Source organism: Octopus bimaculoides, chromosome 29, assembly GCF_046866305.1.
Source record: "Octopus bimaculoides isolate indiv1 chromosome 29, ASM4686630v1, whole genome shotgun sequence".
Lineage (NCBI taxonomy): Eukaryota > Metazoa > Mollusca > Cephalopoda > Octopoda > Octopodidae > Octopus > Octopus bimaculoides.
The window spans coordinates 9279207-9298878 of record NC_142956.1 but is presented as its reverse complement, the minus strand read 5'-3'; the positions used below and the strand labels follow the sequence as shown (position 1 = coordinate 9298878).

At 40.9% G+C, this 19672-nt stretch overlaps 1 protein-coding gene across 3 annotated transcripts in view; it reads left to right on the top strand.

Moving 5' to 3' along the window:
* Positions 1–19672, top strand: part of LOC106878278 (uncharacterized) — a 213508-nt gene that overhangs the window by 130776 nt on the left and 63060 nt on the right. For all 3 annotated transcript variants that reach the window (XR_016238985.1, XM_089345481.1, XM_089345480.1), the window contains exons 11-15: positions 6311–6445; positions 7805–7990; positions 11888–12044; positions 16579–16739; positions 19431–19555. Coding sequence is in view for 2 of the 3 variants with exons in the window: in XM_089345481.1 (XP_089201607.1) it covers positions 6311–6445; positions 7805–7990; positions 11888–12044; positions 16579–16739; positions 19431–19555 (764 nt within the window). In the remaining variant the exon portion in view is untranslated. The remainder of the gene's footprint in view (positions 1–6310; positions 6446–7804; positions 7991–11887; positions 12045–16578; positions 16740–19430; positions 19556–19672) is intronic.

Here is a 19672-nt window from a genome sequence, read left to right as displayed (position 1 = left end):
TGTTGGTGCCACATAATAGCAATGGTGCTGGTGTCACATAAAAAAAAACATCCAGTACACTTGGTAAAGTGGTTGGCATTAGGAAGGGCATCCAGCCATAGAAACCCTGCCAACTAGAATATAGTGCAGCTCTCCAGCATTCCAGCTCCTATCAAACCATCCAGCTCATGAAGTATGAAAAGAAGACATTAAATGATGATGATGATGACGATGACGACGATGACGATAGTAGTCATCAGTTATCACCATCATCATCATAAGTCAAAACAATCATCATATAATCAACAGCATCATCATCCTCATCACCATTCTCCTCCTCATAACATCCAGCATCAACACATATTCCTCATCATCATCTTCGGTATCACCTTCTTTGTCATCATCATTTCTACATCTACATCTTTCATGCTGGTACAGTCGTCCTAGGCCTGATGGTCTTTCAGTAGCCAACCCTCATGTGCTTTCAAGTAAGACATGAATATAGAGCAGCAGGGCATGTTTTTTACAGCAGGTGTAAACAATGGCACCACCACTGTGGTAACATATTTAGCATAAAATGTTACCATTGATATTGAGCCTGATGCGTTCCATTTTCCATTGTGCTACGATCAGGGTGATGGGAGAGGATGTAAGTTGATTACATTAGCTCCAGTGTTCAGTTGGTATTTTTTATTTATCAACTCCAAAAGGATGTAAAGCAAAGATGACCTTGGTGGAATTTGAACTCAGAACATAAAGACATGAGATGTCACTCAGCATTTTGTCCAGTTTGATAGAGAGTCTGCTGAGTTCCACCTTAAAGAGATAGGCATAATATTAATATGTTGTTTTGTAATAGGCGCAGGAGTGGCTGTGTGGTAAGTAGCTTGCTTACCAACCACATGGTTCTGGGTTCAGTCCCACTGCGTGGCACCTTGGGCAAGTGTCTTCTACTATAGCATCGGGCCGACCAAAGCCTTGTGAGTGGATTTGGTAGACAGAAACTGAAAGAAGCCCGTTGTATATGTGTGTGTGTCTGTGTTTGTCCCCACTAACATTGCTTGACAACCCGATGCTGGTGTGTTTACGTCCCCCGTAACTTAGCGGTTCGGCAAAAGGACACCGATAGAATAAGTACTAGGCTTCCAAAGAATAAGTCCTGGGGTCGATTTGCTCGACTAAAGGTGGCGCTCCAGCATGGCCGCAGTCAAATGACTGAAACAAGTAAAAGAGTAAAAGAATGATACAGAGAGACATACTATTAACATGGTGATGTTTTGTGTTGGTGAGTCATATGTTACATGTAAACATATCAATGTGTGCTGTTGTGCTGGACAGTAATACGTAGTATTACAGATAGAAGGGTTGATGGATGGAATACTCCAGCTGCACCTCTTGCTTATTTAGCTGCTCAGTATCCAGTTTCTCTGTAGTTCTTGTTCTCTTCAGTTTCTTTAATTTACACTGGAGTTCAAACCATTGGTAAATGGTCACTCCTGCAGTCTGTTCCTGGATATGTTTTTGCATGTTTCACTGATCTTTTAAATCTTTCATTGATGGAGATATAATCAATTTGCTTTCTCAAGGATCCTTGCTTCAAGCTCTTGTGTTATAGGGCTGGGGTCATCTCAGGTTGGTGGTCACAGAAAAGTCATCATGTGTAGAGCTGACCTGGTTGACCAGTGTTCTCCATCATTAACAATCCCGTCCCAGTCCCTCTGCATCATACAAGATGATGTTAAGCCTCTGGAGATCTTACTTAATCATGTCCAACCATCTGGTGTGGAGCCTTTGAAAGGGCCCCTTCCAGACTGCAGCAGCTGCATTCATTGAGAGTAGGACCTTGGTAGGCTGATCTGGTGGGAAGTGATGTAATTTCACAAGATCACTCCATCAGTTACAATGGGTTCCAGTTGATCTCATCAACAGAACAGCTTGCTCATGAAATTAATGTGCAAGTGGCTGAGTACTCCACAGACATGTGTTCCCTTAATGTAGTTCTCAAGGAGATTCACCTTGACACAGAATGACAAGGCTGGCCCTTTGAAATACAGGTACAACTCATTTTTACCATCTGAGTAGACTGGAGCAATGTGAAATAAAGTGTCTTGCTCAAGGACACAACATATCACCGGGAATTGAACTCACAATGTTACAATCATGAGCCGAATACCCTTACCACTAAGCCATATGCCTTCACCAATTTTACAGATAGAAAAAACATTAATACATGGGGTGGATAATAATGTATAATGTTACACATAGACATTACTGTGTTGGGTAGTAACATACGTGGTCTGATCGATAAGTATCTGAACTGTTGCCATAGTAACAAAGCTAAAGCATGCTGAGTGAAGCTGCTTGGCACAGATTGACCTTAAACTCTGATGTGCATGTGCACTAAGTGTTAATGTTCTTGCTCCTTCTGCTGTTTACAGCAGTGCTTGGAAGGAAGGTGTGTAACATGTAATCATTGCATTGACTGTGACAGAGAAAGTTGAGCAGAGAATCTGCATCAAATTTTGCCAAAAGCTTGGTGATACCTGCTCAGAGACTTACACAAAGTTTTCAAAAAGTTTTCATCGTTCTCGACACAATCAAGATCTTGTGCAACTGAAACCCAAGTGTCATTTTGGTCAGCTGAAAGCAGTTTTGGCACAAACTTGGTGGACATGCGTCTCATACCCAGATCTTCAGTGATAATGGACTGAACTGAACTATAAATAATCTGCGCATCCTCTGATAACCCATGGATGGTAATTTGACAATTTCCCCTCACACCTGCCCACACATCTGTGATGTTTCCCTCAGTTCTGCTGGTTGCAGGTCCCCCAGGACGTTCATCGATATCAACACATTTTTGGCCTTCTTGGAAACGTCTGAACCACTCGTACACTTGTGTGCAGCTCATACACTCCTCTCCATACCCTTTCTGCAACTTTGCATAAGCCTCCAAGCAGGTGTCGCCATGACAACTTTCTCTGTCACGGTCAATGTAATGATCACACACTACACACCTTCCTTCCAAGCACTGCTGTAAACAGCAGAAGTGAGATAGAATGTTAAAATTTAGTGCATATGTACAGCAGTATACTAGGTCAATCTTTGCCAAGTGGCTTCAGTCTGTGCTTTAATTTCGTTACTATGGCAACATTCTGGATACTTATTGATCAGCAATATATAATATAATAGACAGATATAGCATTAATATATGGTAGTGTGTTAGGGAGCAATATATAATGTTGGCCTAAAGTTATAGTAGAAGACACTCTCACAAGGTGTCACACACTGGGACTGAACCCAGAACCACATGGTTGAGAAGCAAACTTCTTAACTATACAGCCACACCTGCCCTATAAAATGTAAGGAGCCAAAAGTAATACCACTAAACATTTTGTCCAACGCGCTAATAATTCTGCCAGCTCACCAATTAACACACACACACATATATTTATAGGAGGTTAATTATATTGCCAGTCATAGAGTGGCCAATAGGTTTGCATCCATAAATCACTTAGTCTTATCGATGGCTCATCAGACTCCTATGGCCGCAAGCATTAGAGTCCGACAAGCCATCTATAAGGCTAAGTGCTTTATGGATGTGAAATCATTGGTCACTCTATGACCAGCAATATAATTAACTTCCTATAAATATGTAGTGGCGCGTGTAGCCGCCATCTTGGGAAGTGCCATTGCGCATGTGCAAGGGACTTGCCATCAGCAGAAGTACCCAAGCACGCATGCGCAATGCAACAGGTGGAGAGAAAGCAATAGCGTCCGACCTCTTTTTCCATCCAGCAGTGGTGGTGACAACACGTATGTCTCAACTCGACCCCGACTTGTGGTCGAAGCTTCTTTGGTATTCTAGTGGCATGCCTATTCACCCAGGGACGAAACAGCTCTACACTAGAATAAACTATGTTCTGTTGTTACCGTTATCCCTCGTGTTGTTGTATTTCTGGATTTTAATGATTAATATAAGAACTGGGGAGAGACGGCCGAGCCGTCATATCTCATCCAATTCTTATAACTGGTGACCCCCGACATGATACGGAATCTCTCATACAACTCGCAATTCTTATAACTGGTGACCCCCAACGTGATAACGGAATTATCTCTCAAACTCGTAAAAAAAAAATGAAGAGACGACGGAAAAAAGAAAAAACACAAGAGACGAGGGAATGGAACAATCCAACCAACTGCAACAGTTTTCTTACCCCAGAGAAAATACCATACAGCCTGGAAACTGAACCATCAACTACTATGACACGAGCCGTCGCTTATTTCTCTCACCCATGTGTGTTTTTTTTTCAACACCAATTGAGACCGAGAAAAGAACAAACGAGTGAACAGTGATTTCTCTTTTCGCCTGACTCCACATGGCTTGAAAAACAGGAAAAAAAAAAAAACAAACAACGTTGCTTCCACCTATTGTCTTACAGGACAACACACAAATGCACATACATAAAAATTTTTGCCTGTATTGTTTTTTTCCTTGCAGCAACGACGTAAGGTTGGTCAACAATATTTTTTTCTACAGACAGTACAAAGCAACACCTTCTAAGGTCTAGCCGCTGACCACAGAGCACACACCCAGTTCCAGCGACGACACGACAATAGCCTCATGGAGACCCAACACTTTGTTCAGCAGCTTACGGACCTTCATCTTCATCGCCTCCAGCTTCTTAGGGTCAACACCAACTTCTTGCTACGTACACAGCAACCAACAGCACTCGCACAGGTTCTATCTCAACACTGTTTGTGAATCATTTCACCATGGTTAACAGCGAATACAACCTGCGAGAACTCCTGTATCAAGTATCCGGCTCGGCATAGAAGTCTCAACTTCACGACATGTGACTTAGCTCTGCCTCCACACCTCAACCTCTTATATACAGACTTTCAATCTACTGTGTACCTTAACTACGAGCTGGTATTTACCATCCTTGTGTCTGGACTTTCTGTCAATGTCCTTAGAGACTCCTTTCTATGCTCTGTATTTCTCGCACTCCAAAGTTCTTCAAGGTCGACGCTAATGGTCGTACAGAGATTGTGTCTGTCGACCGTCTGAAAAAAGCGTACCTTGAAAAACCCTCAACTTCCGTGGACGACGTGCCTGTTTTTCAAACACCGCACACACTACTGTCAACATCATTACCACCACACACACCACTGTCAACATCTTTACCAACGCATACACCAACATCAACACCATCACAAACACACACACCAGAAACCACTCCACCTTCATCGTTGCGACAAAACTCAAGTGACCCTTATGTCACTAGATGTGGCCGGACAGTGCATTGGCCAAAGAACCTTTCCAAAACAATATACATTTGACATTTTTTGTGCCGCCGGCATTTCATTTCTCTGTACAAACAAACATTGTTTTTCTTCCATTTCTGTGCACAATAACGTGCTAAAAGAAAATATGTACACATTACATATTATTTCAACCTTTGCATGCACATTTGCTCACGCCAACACCTTCGTTGCAACTTTCTTTCACACAGACCCTTTATCTCTAGGTCTGGATGAACTTTTCATGTTGAACAGAACCTTTTTTCTTACTCACATCGTGTCGGATGCAAAAGTTTTGCTTCCATTATTGCATCCGACACAGCATTGTTTTGCAAATTTATTGAGCTTGTCATTCTTTGTTTTAACAAAACAATTTTTGTTTTTTCATTGTATAATTTTAGCCATGTTTTCTGGGTTCGGCGGCCATCTTGTTTCGTGCTATACACTCGGGGGGGGAGACATTGTAGTGGCGCGTGTGGCTGCTATTGGCCGCCATCTTGGGAAGTGCCATTGCGCATGTGCAAGGGACTTGCCGTCAGCGGAAGTACCCGAGCACGCATACGCAATGCAACAGGTGGAGAGAAAGCAATAGCGTCCGACCTCTTTTTCCATCCAGCAGCGGTGGTGACAACACATATGTCTCAACTCGACCCCGACATGTGGTCGAAGCTTCTTTGGTATTCTAGCGGCATGCCTATTCACCCAGGAACGAAATGGCTCTACACCAACTTAGAATAAACTAGTGATCTGTTGTTACCGTTATCCCTCATGTTGTTGTATTTCTGGATTTTAATGATTAATATAAGAACTGGAGAGAGACGGCCGAGCCGTCATATCTCATCCAATTCTTATAAATACATTTACTGCTCTAACATTTAGAGTGTGCTTCTTTTTCAGGTCTATGATCCACTGACAATATATGTATGTATGTACGTACACACACACACACACACACACACACACACACACACACACACACACACACACACATGCATACATACAGTAATTCTATGTATTTCTGTTTCAGACAACCTGACAATATAACTCTATTCAACAATGTCAACAGTGTCAAGTTATGCCTTGGTGTTTTGTCCAAAATGGTGGATTATCACAACAGAGATGTATTGGTGGTTACACTGGAGGCTGCAGCCTACATGTTTAAGTAAGTTGGTTTTAGCTACATGTGAAAAAGGATTGGCTGGAGACTGCTAGTGTTGATAAACCCTGGAAATATATAGATGTTAGTGAGAGTCGATTGGGTGGTAACTGGTGGTATTATGTGTTGGTATACCTTTTAAATGTATATTTATATATGAGGGCGGTTAGATAGTTGGTTGGAGTATTTGTGTTCATGTCTTCCCATCGTCGTCGTCATTTTACATTCACTTTCCATGCTGGCATGGGTTACACAGTTTGACTGGAGTTGGTAAGCTGGTGAGCTACACCAGGCTCCAATTATCTATATTGACATAGCTTCTACAGCTTGATGCCCTTCCTAATGCCAACTGTGAGTGTAACACGATGACGATGAGAAGACATGAACACAAATATTCCAACCAACTGTCTAACCACTCTCATATATAGATATACATTTAAAAGGTATACCAACACATAATACCACCAGTCACCACCCAATTGACTCTCACTAACATACATACATACATACATACATACTGAATGTACTGGGTGTTTTTTATGTGGCATGGGTACTTCTTTGTATGGGTACTTTTTATGTGGAACCAGCAGAGGTGCATTTCATGTGCCACTGGCTCAAGAGCTCTTTATGTGATACTAGCATGGGTGCTCTTAGGGCACCAGCAAGTGCACTCTTTACATGGCACCAGCACAAGTGCTTTTCACGTGGCACCAGTATGTGTGCTTTTCATGTGGCACCAACAAGAGTGCTCTTTATGTGACACCAGTACGGGTGCTTTTCATGTGACACTGGCATGGGTGCTTTTCCCATGGTATAGGCACGGGTGCTTTTTATATAGCACCACCGTGGGTTTGTTCAACATGGTGCTTGCATGGGTACTCTTACCATGAGACTGGCACAGGTGCTTTTTGCATGACTCTGGCATCTGTAAATACATATGGATATGTGAGGGTGGACTGACTGCGGACTGATATTTTGTGTAGTTACACAAAGGCTCTCTACATTCTGCGACATTGTTTTGCTTATCTACTATGCTGGTGCAGTCACTTAGAGGTTCTGAGTTCAAATCCAAGTTAGGTACTTAGGTAATTTACAAAACAAATCAACTGAAGTAAAAACTATCAAGGAACATAGAGAGTGGAATGAGAGCAGTGTACCCTTGTGGATCAAAAAAGAGTTAGCTTCAGAATTCCAATACAGCAACTGAGTTCAACACAAGACACCTGAAGAGGACTGGAGCATGCAACAGCTGACGCATAGTGAAAGCCACAATCAAGATAAGGAGACCAGTTTGACTAATATAAAATGCGTACATAATCTGTAAATGTTTATTAATATGTACTCCCTTTCTATATTACAAATCAGGAAAGAACACTTGTTACTCCCTGTACCATTCGAACTCCTGAAGGATCTGTGTAAGGATCTTGCTTACCACGTTTACTCGCTCTGTAAACCCTTGTTGCAAGGACGTAAACCAAGTAAGCAAGCTGTTGAAGAGAAATACAGCCAGATCATTACAGTATTTCATTTACTCCTGGAACAAGCTTGCAGGTACTCCTTACTCTATTTATGTCTTTGGTCTTATTAACTTTGGTTTATTTTATAACTGAATTTTGTGTGGCACTATAAAATTAGTGTGGTGGTGTGTAGCTTAGTGGTTAGGGTGTTGAACTCACAATTGTAAGATTGCGGTTTCAGTTCCTGGACTGGACAATGTGTTGTGTTCTTGAACAAAACACTTCACTTCACTCTGCTCCAATTCACTCAGCTGCAGAAATGAGTACCACTAGTGGAGGCACGTGGATTAGAGGTTAGGGTGTTGGATTCATGACCACAAGATTGTGGTTTCAATCTCTGGACCAGGTGATCCATTGTGTCCTTGAGAAAAACATTTCATGTTAATCTAGTTCACTCAGCTCGAGAAATGAGTGTAGCCTGGAGAGAGATGGGCTCCACCAGGTTTTCTCGCCCTAAATATGCTGCATGACTGCAGCACCCCAACAACCCCCAAAAGGTTAAGGGACTTGTCAATTATTAATTGTCAATAAAATTAGTCTTGAGGGAGAGGTGCATAGTGATGCCTACTCAGTGGTCAAAGTAAATGGTCACCTTTCGGAGCCATTTCGTATTGTGTGCTCAATCCATCAGAAGTGCCTTTCATCTCTTTTATACATTCTGGTACTCGAGCCTGAAGCTAGAACTGTTAAGGGGCATCTCTTTCGAATGGAGATGTGAGAGAGCAGTGTTGGCGTATGCAGATAGCATCAAGATTATGATATCAGACATGATGGAAGTTCAGGGATTCAAATCTATTTTGAAGGAATACAATGTGATGGCAGCAGCTAAGATACACCTGAAGTCAGTAGGCTTGCAGCTTAGCAACTGGACAGGTAAGTCTATTCAAACAAACAGCATAATAGGTTGATGGACAGATGGACCAGTGAAAATACTTGGGGTCTGGTTTGGCCCAGACCTCCAGATGGGAAAGAACTGGGATGACTTTATAACTTACCACCTGGCCATTGCACCTTGCATTTGGCCTTACTGGAATGTTTACTTTTCCACTTTCCTGTAGAAAGGATGCATCCCATTGGTCAGCTTGTCCATCTGTTGCCAGCACCCTCTTGAAGACAGGGTTGGCATGCCATGGCTGCTAATGTACAGACACATGCCGTGACTATGTTACTTACGGATTTTCCTGGACAGTAAACTGTTGTGGTCTCCGTTTGCAAGACATGCCTTTCTGCAGCTCATCTCTTTGATGGAGAGGCAGTTTACTGTCCAGGAAAATCCGTAAGTAACATAGTCACGGCATGTGTCTGTACATTAGCAGCCATGGCATGCCAACCCTGTCTTCAAGAGGGTGCTGGCAACAGATGGACAAGCTGACCAATGGGATGCATCCTTTCTACAGGAAAGTGGAAAAGTAAACATTCCAGTAAGGCCAAAAGTGGGAACCTGGTATCTGAAATGTCGTCAGGTGCTCATTGCCCCTTACCAGTTGAGCAATGCAGTTGGTAGAAGTTCTATGTTAGCAATATATAGAAATCTAGTGGTGGGCAAGAGCAACGACATTTTCAGTGAGGATGAAGTAGCTGGTCTGCTTCAGAGGACTTTCAGGTCTGGTACTACCACACATCATCATCATCATTTAGCATCTGCTTTCCATGCTGGCAAGGATTAGATGGTTTGACAGAAACTGGTAAGCTAGAAGGCTGCACCAGGTTTCAATCTGATTTGGCATGGTTTCTACAGTTGGATGCCCTTCCTCACACCAACCACTCCAAAAGTGTAATGGGTGCTTTTTACATGCCACTGGCATGGGTGCCAGTTACCTAACACTGGCATTGGCCACAACTTCAATTTCATTTGGCTTGACAGGTCTTCTCAAGCACAGCATATCACCAAAGGTCTTGGCCACTTATCATTGCCTCCATGAGGCCCAATGTTTGAAGTGTGCTTTTTAATTGCTACCAGCACAGGTGCCAGTTATATGGCACTGACATCGGCCCTGGCCTGGCAGTTATAGAGGAGCACTGCCAGTTCAAGACAAACCTTACAGGCATGAAAGTGCTGCCAAGTGGTACCTGTCTGAAATGTGTGCGGAGCAACAAAACCATTTTGCACATGCTCATGCAGTGTCCAAGTATTGCTGACCTGTGGGGTTATGTCAAGCAACTGTTATCACATGTGGAAGAAACCTGAGTATCAGCCAAATCCATCATGAGGATCACCTCACCACCCACCTTTAATGAAGCAGGGCAGGTGGTGTTCCTCTGTTTAGTGGCTATGGCAAAAGAGGTTGTGGTGGACAAGGTTGAAAGGATTGAGGAAAGACACCTTCCTCTTTGGTCAAGCTCTCCTGAAATTTCTAAGTTCCACCTGGAAAGGAAAATGAAGGTAGAGAGGAAAGTGCTACCCCCCAGTGAATTTGTGGAAAGACAGGGGACTGTGGGGGGAAATGGTGAGAATGAATGACCCTACCCTCAATATGTGCCTGTAGATTGAAAAGCAGGAGAGAGGGATCGTACTTTTAGTGGTCAGGGTAATCCTGGATCTGTGGGGTCATTGATTAGCCCTAGTTGGTGGCTATGGCAAAAGAGGTTGTGTGGCAGACGAGGTTGAAAGGAAAGACATCTTTTTTGGTCAAGCTCTCCATAAATTTCTAAGTTCCACTTGGAAAGGAAAGTGAGTGTGGAGAGAGAAGTATTACCTCCCAGTGAATTTGTGAAAAAGTGGGCTTGGTTTCGCTTGGCTTCATGCTCTTGCTTGATTGGGTAGGGGTCATTTAAAGTTAGTGATTTCAGAGACATCATCATGAGTAGAGCCAATCAGGACCACAAGTGCTCTCCATTCCTGGTGGTCCCATTCTGCAAGGTGACATTGAGTCTCTGGAGGTCTTCAATCACATCCAGCTGTCTTGTGCGGGACCTGCCATAAGGCTTCTTCCAACCCACAGCTGTTGTGTTCAATGAGATTAAAGCCCTGGTAGGATAATCTAGCAGGAGATGGAGGATATGTCTGTATCAGTGCTTACAACGGATAGCCATGAGGTGGGAGGCTGTGGGCTTATGTATGCGCATATACAGTTCTTTGTTGGAAGAAGCTGTTGATCCTCTTTGTCAGGTTCTTCAAGAGGGGTCATGTTTCTGCTCCATAAAGGAGAATGGAGAGGACCAGTGCATTGTAGATGCAGAACTTCATCTTCTGAGAGAGAAAAGGTGGGGGACTCTAACAAAAGTGATTAGGTGAATGGATCTGCTCTAAGCATGTACCTGTAGATTGAGGAACAGCAGTTGGGAGAGGGCTCATGCTTTTGGTGGTCAGGGTAACCCTGGATCTGTGAGGTTCCTTCATTGACCCTAGTTGGAGTTTCTTCTGTATCAGGAAGACTACATCAGTCATGTGTTCACATATTTTGTATGCTATCTTTTACTTTTCTTTTATCTTCTATTTGCTTCAGTCATTAGACTACGGCCATGCTGGGGCACCGCCTTGAAGAACTTTTAATCAAATGAATTGACCCCAGTACTTATTTTTTTAAAGCTTGATGCTTATTCTGTCAGCCTCTTTTGCCAAACCACTATGTTATGAAGATGTAAAAATACCAGCACCAGATGTCAAGCAGTGACAGGACACACACACACATATATATACATGACGGGCTTCTTTCAGTTTCCATTTACCAAATTCATTCACAAGGTTTTAATCAGCCTGAGGCTATAGTAGAAGACACTTGCCCAAGGTACCACGCTGTGAGACTGAACATAGAACCATATGGTTGGGAAGCAAGCTTCTTACCTTTGTAACTCCTTGCTTTTGTTTATCACAGTGATGGTTTTCTATTTGAGTGTTTCATTGTGTTTGTTGTTGTTTTTAATGGTTTTGTTGTTGCTGTGTTTGTGTGTTTTCTTCTCTTTGTTGTGCTTTTGTGTTTTCTTCTTGCAGTTTTTGTGTTGTGTGTGAGAAGGATCCAAGGACTTGTGAAACTAATTACAGAGCGCCAATGTTGAAAGAAACATCAGAGAGTTGTGTTAAACCAGTGGAAAAGTTTGCTAAACTATTGTTAGAAATAACCGATACTTGTAGTCTTCCACTGATTATGGTAAACCAATGTTTGGTTCTCATGTCTTTTATTGGATAACAGTTCTTACCAGTTGGTAGTGTTTTAATTTTACTAACTTCTTGAAATATACAATATTAGTTTCAGATTTTGGCACAATGCCAGTAATTTCAGGGGAAGGGGTTAGTCTGGTATGTCAACCCCAGTATTTAACTAGTACTTATTTAATCAAACCCGAAAGGATGAACAGCTAAGTCAACTTCTGTGGAATTTGAACTCATAAGGTAGATGGATGAAATGCTGCTAAACATTTTGCTTGGTGTGCTAATGGTTCTGTCAATACGACACCTTAAATTGACCTTGGTGGAATTTGAACTCAGAACATAAAGGACAAGGTGGTGCTAAGCATTAAGCCCAGCATGCTAATGATTCTGCCACCTCACTGCCTGCAATATTGTTTACTTGTTGTTGTTACTTAATCCTCAGTTGTCAGTCCTGATCTAGGATGTAGCATATGTATGATCAGAGATGTTCCAACCATGACCATCACATCTTTTATTCAGACATAATGTATCAAGGGCTACATTATCTAATGTATAGTATATGATTGTCAGCATTAGTGGCTATAGTAGTTGTTTAGCCCCAGGTCACTCTTGATTCATCAGACCTTTGATCAAAGACATTCCAGCTGTGTCCATTCTGTCTTTATTCAGACATTGTGTATCTAGGAATACATTAATGTATTGTATACAGGACTGGATTAAGACCCATAGAGGCCCTAAGCTCTTAAACTTATGGTTGTCAATTGCAAAGACTTTAATCAGATCATCACAATGATACCATGAACACTTTGAAATTATATTTCCCAAAATACAAACCACCTCCAGTATTACGTTAACAAGTTTAAAGTGATTTCTTTTGTGCTGTAAACCATTTACCAGTACTGTTGTTCCCCTCCCTCCATCTTTCCTTGATGCCCTAAGCACGTGATTATTTTGCTTAATGGTTAACCCAGTGTTGATTGTTTGGCTGTTAATGTCACAGTTGTTATTAATGAGGATAATTACTTCTTACATTTGTAAAAAAGATCCCCTGATATTAAAAGAGGCATTTGTTGGCACTCCGTTGCTTACGATGTCGAGGGTTCCAGTTGATCCGATCAATGGAACAGCCTGCTCGTGAAATTAACGTGCAAGTGGCTGAGCACTCCACAGACACGTGTACCCTTAACGTAGTTCTCGGAGATATTCAGCGTGACACAGTGTGACAAGGCTGACCCTTTGAATTACAGGCACAACAGAAACAGGAAGTAAGAGTGAGAGAAAGTTGTGGTGGAAGAGTACAGCAGGGTTCGCCACCATCCCTTGCCGGAGCCTCGTGGAGCTTTAGGTGTTTTCGCTCAATAAACACTCACAACATCCAGTCTAGGAATCGAAACCGCGATCCTATGACCGCGAGTCCGCTGCCCTAACCACTGGGCCATTGCGCCTCCACTAAAAGAGGCATAAATTTGATTAAATTCACAACTATGTATGTGATTATTTTGAAAATACCTCCTTTGTCAAGGCATGGCACCAGTTCATCGACCGTGCTAGGGATATGATAAAATCAAGGGACTGCAGCATGGCGGATTGTGAAGAGGTGGTGAAAGAGCTCAACTGAGCCAACAGTGCTTCTTATATTGATGCTGAGTAGAGGAACCCTAGAAGACCAATAGTCAGGATCACCAAGCTCTATCAAGAGAGTAACTGCAATGCATCCATTGGGATGGTATCCATGGTTGTGTAATCGGTTAATGAAAGATTCACTATGTCTCAAGCCTGTCAATTCTGTTCCCAGGATCCCTGAGAGAGCCATGGGGACAGAGTCCTCAGGCTTGAGTCATATCTGATGTATGATAATACTAAATAGGATTAGTGGCTATAGTTGTCTGTTGTTGTTTAGCCCTAGGTCAGTCCTGATCCGGCAGACCTATGATGTCCCAGCTGTGATTGTTCTATCTTTATTCGGATATACTGGAACATCATCGGTTACAGGGATGAGAACTCCAGTTGCTCCAGTCAACAGAACAGCCTGCTCATGAGATTGACATGCAAGTGGCTGAGTTTTCTACAGACATACATACCCTTAACACAGTTCTTGGGAAGGTTCAGTGTAATGCAGAATGTGACATTTACCACTCATTTTTGCCAGCACATTGTGTCCTTGAGCGAGGCACTTTATTTCACGTTGCCCCATTCCACTCAGCTGGCAAAAATGAGTAGTACCTGTAATTTCAAAGGGCCAGCCTTGTCACACTCTGTCATGCTGAATCTCCCTGAAAACAACATTAAGGGTATACTTGTCTGTGGAGTACTCAGCCACTTGCACATTAATTTCAAAAGCAGTCTGTTCTGTTGTTCAGATCAACTGGAACATTTGTCATCATAACTGACAGAGTACCAGTTTCCTTTGTTTTTTTTATTTAGGCATAGTGTATCTAGGACTACAATATCTAATGTATAATATAGTTATTAATGTTAGTGGTTATTGTCATTGTCATTGTTTAGCTCCCGGTCAGTTCTGATTCAGCAGACCTATGATCAAAGGCATTCCAATTGTGACCATCCTATATTTTATTTAGACACAATGTATCTAGAATAACATTATCAAGTTCAAATTCTGCCGAAGTCAACTTTGCCTTTCATCCTTTTGGGGGTCGATGAAATAAGTACCAGTTATGTACTGGGTCGATGTAATCGACTAACCCCCTCCCCTCAAATTTCAGTCCTTGTGCCCATAGTCATCATCATCGTTGCTTAACGTCCGCTTTCCATGCTAGCATGGGTTGAACGATTTGACTGAGGACTGGTGGACCAGGAGGCGACACCAGGCTCCAATCTGATCTGACAGAGTTTCTACAGCTGGATGCCCTTCCTAACGTCAACCACTCCAAGAGTGTAGTGGGTGCTTTTATGTGCCGCTGGCACGAGGGCCAGTCAGGCAGTACTGGCAACGGCCACGCTCGAAATGGTGTATTTTACGTGTCACCTGCACAGGAGCCAGTCCATCGGCAACAATTATCTAATGTGTCCTTTCAAAGATACATAAGGATGTGGTGGGACAAAGATTTAACTGCTGTTTCTAGCAGTTAATAACATAATCACCTCTAATCCATTTCACTAATATTTCCTTCTCTGTATAGAATAATGTCTGTGTGGTTAAATGTTTTTATTGTAGGAAAAGGCTTTGAAAGACAATGGAAGACTTTGCAATAAAGTAAAAGAAAGCTTAATTTGTTATCATAGGTTTTTCTGTTACAGTGTCTTTATCTTTTACTTGTTTCACTCATTAGACTGTGGCCATGCTGGGGTAACACCTTGAAGAGATTTAGTCGAATGAATCAGCACTAGAACTTTATTTTTTTTTTAAAGTCTGGTACTTATTTCATTGATCTCTTTTGTCAAACTGCTAAGTTATGGAAATATAAGCACAACAGCAGTAGTTGTTAAGCACTGGTACGGTCAAACGCAGACACAAAGAGACACATGCACACACACACACACACACACACACACACATTTGCTTTTATCCAAAATGGAGACAAACATCATTCTTCCATGTGAGGCTGTGTGGTAAGTAGCTTGCTTACCAATCACATTGTTCTGGGTTCAGTCCCACTGCGTGGCACCTTGGGCAAGTGTCTTCTACTATAGCCTCGGGCCAACCAAAGCCTCATGAGTGGATTTGGTAGACGGAAACTGAAAGAAGCCCGTCGTATATATGTATGTATATATATATATATATATATATCAAACAATAAGCAACACGGATTTCAAAAGTGATATATATATATATATATATATATGTGTGTGTGTGTGTATGTTTGTGTGTCTGTGTTTGTCCCCCCCAACTTCGCTTGACAACTGATGTTAGTCTGTTTACGTCCCTGTAACTTAGCGGTTCAGCAAAAAGACACCAATAGAATAAGTACTAGGCTTACAAAGAATAAGTCCTGGGGTCGATTTGCTCAACTAAAGGCAGTACCCCAGCATGGCCGCAGTCAAATGACTGAAGCAAGTAAAAGAGTAAAAGAAAATATTAAGACATTTTTCTTAACTTGAAACCAATGATAGCTTTAATACACAGATAAAGAAATTCTATCCACCAATGCAATGTTGAGCACTCATTTTCATCATTTGACATTTACTTGTATATATACACACACACACAGACACACACACATGATGATGAGCTTCTTTCAGTTTCTGTCTACCAAATCCTCTCACAAGGCTTTTATTCAGCGCGAGGCTATTGTAGAAAGCACTTGTCCAAGGTGCCATGCAGTGGGACGTGGTTGGGAAGCAAGCTTCTCCCCACACAGCCACTCCTGCACATTATACTCATCACATAGTTTTTCATTGCCTTTCAGAGCCTCTCCTACAAATGGCAATTAACCATACGGACATTATCCTATCCTATACTCAACCCATGTTGCTTGAGATGTATAACATATTATTCTTCTTAAGTGTCTGTCAGAAAAAAATGTCTTTATAAACAGGTTTTAATATAATGTTTAATTCTGCTTCCCATCCAGGCAATCGGAGAGAACTGTCTGAACCATGAACTCTACCAAAAGTTCTTTTCCTACCTCAACATCCTCTACAAGTTTGAGCATGTCAACATGACACCTCAGTCTATGAAATTGTCAGCTTCCGGTTTCCTTATGATGATGCTTCAGTTGAAATATAAGTTCAGGTAGGTGACTTTCTGTTGTTGTTGTTCTTGTCGTCATCGTCATTGTCTTCTTCGTCTTCTTTTTCTTTGCTGTTCTTCTTCCTTGTTCTTCTCCCTCATTTTCCTCTTCTCCCCTTCCACTTCATCCTTTTCTTGTCTTCACCTCCTCCTCTTCCTTCTTTCTCTCCTTCACTACAGTGTGCCAAGTACCACAGTCGATGTACCTCACCAATTCCTGCCCTTCTGCCTATGTTCCCAACAATTATTATTCTCTGTTGTAACCATTTAATTATACTTCCTGTCACATCACACTCCAAGCCCTTCCAACCAAAAAGTCTTTTTATCTGCTCTTCCCATCTGTTCAGACTTTGTATCAAGTACTCTCCAGATAATTCTTCTTGAACCAAATAAAACAGATTTCCTGCACAAAACTCATTCCCAGATTGAGCTCTATTTTCTAAGGTTTACACTCAAATTCTTCAATACAGTTCCCAAGACCCCTAATAATAATTAGCAGGTTCATAGACTTCTCTGTTCCAGTTTTTGAGAATTTCATTCTTCAATTCACTATAATTCTCTCCCTTTTATTTTTGCTTATTATTAGTTGACTTTGCCTTTCATTTTTTAGGGGGTCAATAAGTTAACTACCTGTGAAACACTGGGGTTGATGTAATCAACCATCTCCCTTTCCCAAATCTCAGGCTTTGTGTCTTTAGTAGAAAGGATTATTATTATTATTATTATTATTATTATTATTATTATTAAGGTGGTGAGCTTAGTCACATTTTGTCCATCTTGACATTCTGAGTTCAAATTCTGCCAAGGTCAGCTTTACCTTTCATCTTTACATAATCAAGAAAATATACACCAGTTGAGCACTGGGGTTAATATAATCAACTTCTCCCTCGCCCTAAATTACTGGCCTTATGCCAAAATTTGACTTTTCCAGGTCAAGTTCTCTTCACCAAGGGGAGTGGCATTAACACTTCTGCTATGGAGAATGGGTTTTCATGCGTACAACATAGTGCCAGATATCTTGGTCCTTTGTCATTTTTATAAGGTTCAGCATTCAGCATCCTGGGGTCATCCTTCAATACTTCATCCTATGTCTTCCTGGGTCTCCCTCTTCCATGAGTTCCATCCACTTTGAGTGATTGGCACTTCTTCATGGAGCTGTTGTTTAGCCTAGGTCAGTCCTGATCCAGCAGACCACATCACATGCCTAAATTTTCTTTTAGCATGTTAGCACTCTCTCACACATATACAATTACATTGCACATCCAGTGGAGCATACTAGCCTCATTCTTCTCTAGCCTTCGCATGTCCTCAGCATTCAGGGCCCATGTCTCTCTTCATGTAGAATTGCTGTTTGTAGACATGCATCTTACAACCTTCTTTTCACTCAGAGAGAGAGACTTTTGATTGTCAACAGGGGTAAAAGTTCTCTGAATTTCTTCCATTCTATTCTTATTCTAGCTATTATACTTTCCATACATCTTCTCTAACTACTAATTTGGTCTCCTAGGTAACAGAAATTATCTACTATACCTCTAAAGAGCCTCTGGAGCATTTGAGAAAATCAATTTCCCGAGTATCTGTAGCTTTTATGTGCATCTTCCATATAGAAATACTACTTTCAATGATTACCTTCCTATTATTCCACTGCACCTCTTGTGTGTCCACAGCTTACACTGGGTACACCATATGGAATTTGTGCTATATATATATATGTGTGTATATATATATATATATATATATATATATATATATATATATATATATATATATATATATATAATAAAAGGATAAAATTAATTGATTTAATTAATTAATTAATCAATTAATTTATAATTTTACCAAGTAGATCGGTACGTTAAAATAACCTTTATAGGTAAAATTATACAAATATTCTATAATTATAAACATAACTATAATTAGGGATCAGCTAATTGCTTCACCACATATCGAATTTAGAAATAGGAGTTAAAAATTCCTTTTCTACTACTGTAAGAATCTCCACGACAGTAACACACTTTTTTTACGTAGGCAAAGAGAAAAACAATGAATCAACACAACTCCGATTAGCCACAGACTTATTTCGAGATGAAAGTGTTTAATTACTTCTCTCTTCAGTGTTGCATTTCCAATTATAAAATTTGAAAATTTGAATTTTTAACCTATTTCTAAATTCGGTATGTGGTGAAGCAATTAGCTGACCCCTAATTATAATTATGTTTATAATTATAGAATATTTGTGTGTGTGTGTATATATATATGTATATATATATATATATATATATATATATATATATATATATATATATATATGGTTGGCTTTTTTCAGTTTCTGTCTACCAAATCCACTCACAAAGCTTTGGTCAGTCCAAGACTATACAATTGTGGCCAAAAGTTTGGAACCTTGGTCTGAAAATTAGAATTTTTATATTAAATGCCCAAAGTTATATTTGAATTGAATTGTATTTCGGTATAACAATTTTAATTTTTCAAAATTTTTTCCAAACTTTTGTCCACAACTGTAGTAGAAGACACTTGCCAAAAGTGCCATGCAGTGGAACTGAACCTAAAACTATGTGATTGAGAAGCAGACTTCTTACCACACAGCCATGACTGCACCTATAAACCACACTTGTGCCTATGAGCCACACCTGTGCCTATATATTTAATCTTTATTTCTCTCTCTGTTTCTTGTAGTTACAACAAAACTCTTGCAGACCTGATATGTCTTTTTTATGACAAATTATTCCAATGCCTTTTCCAACACTATTATAGAATATCTTTGGTGGAGATTATTTCAACTGGACTTCGCAACTGTTTCTGTGAGTGAATCTCTCCCTTCTTTTACTTCTGTCTCTTTCTTTATTCCTGTGGGACTAATGCCTTAGCCCAATCTATAAAATATCTGTGAAAGTACATACACACTTATATGTGTTTAT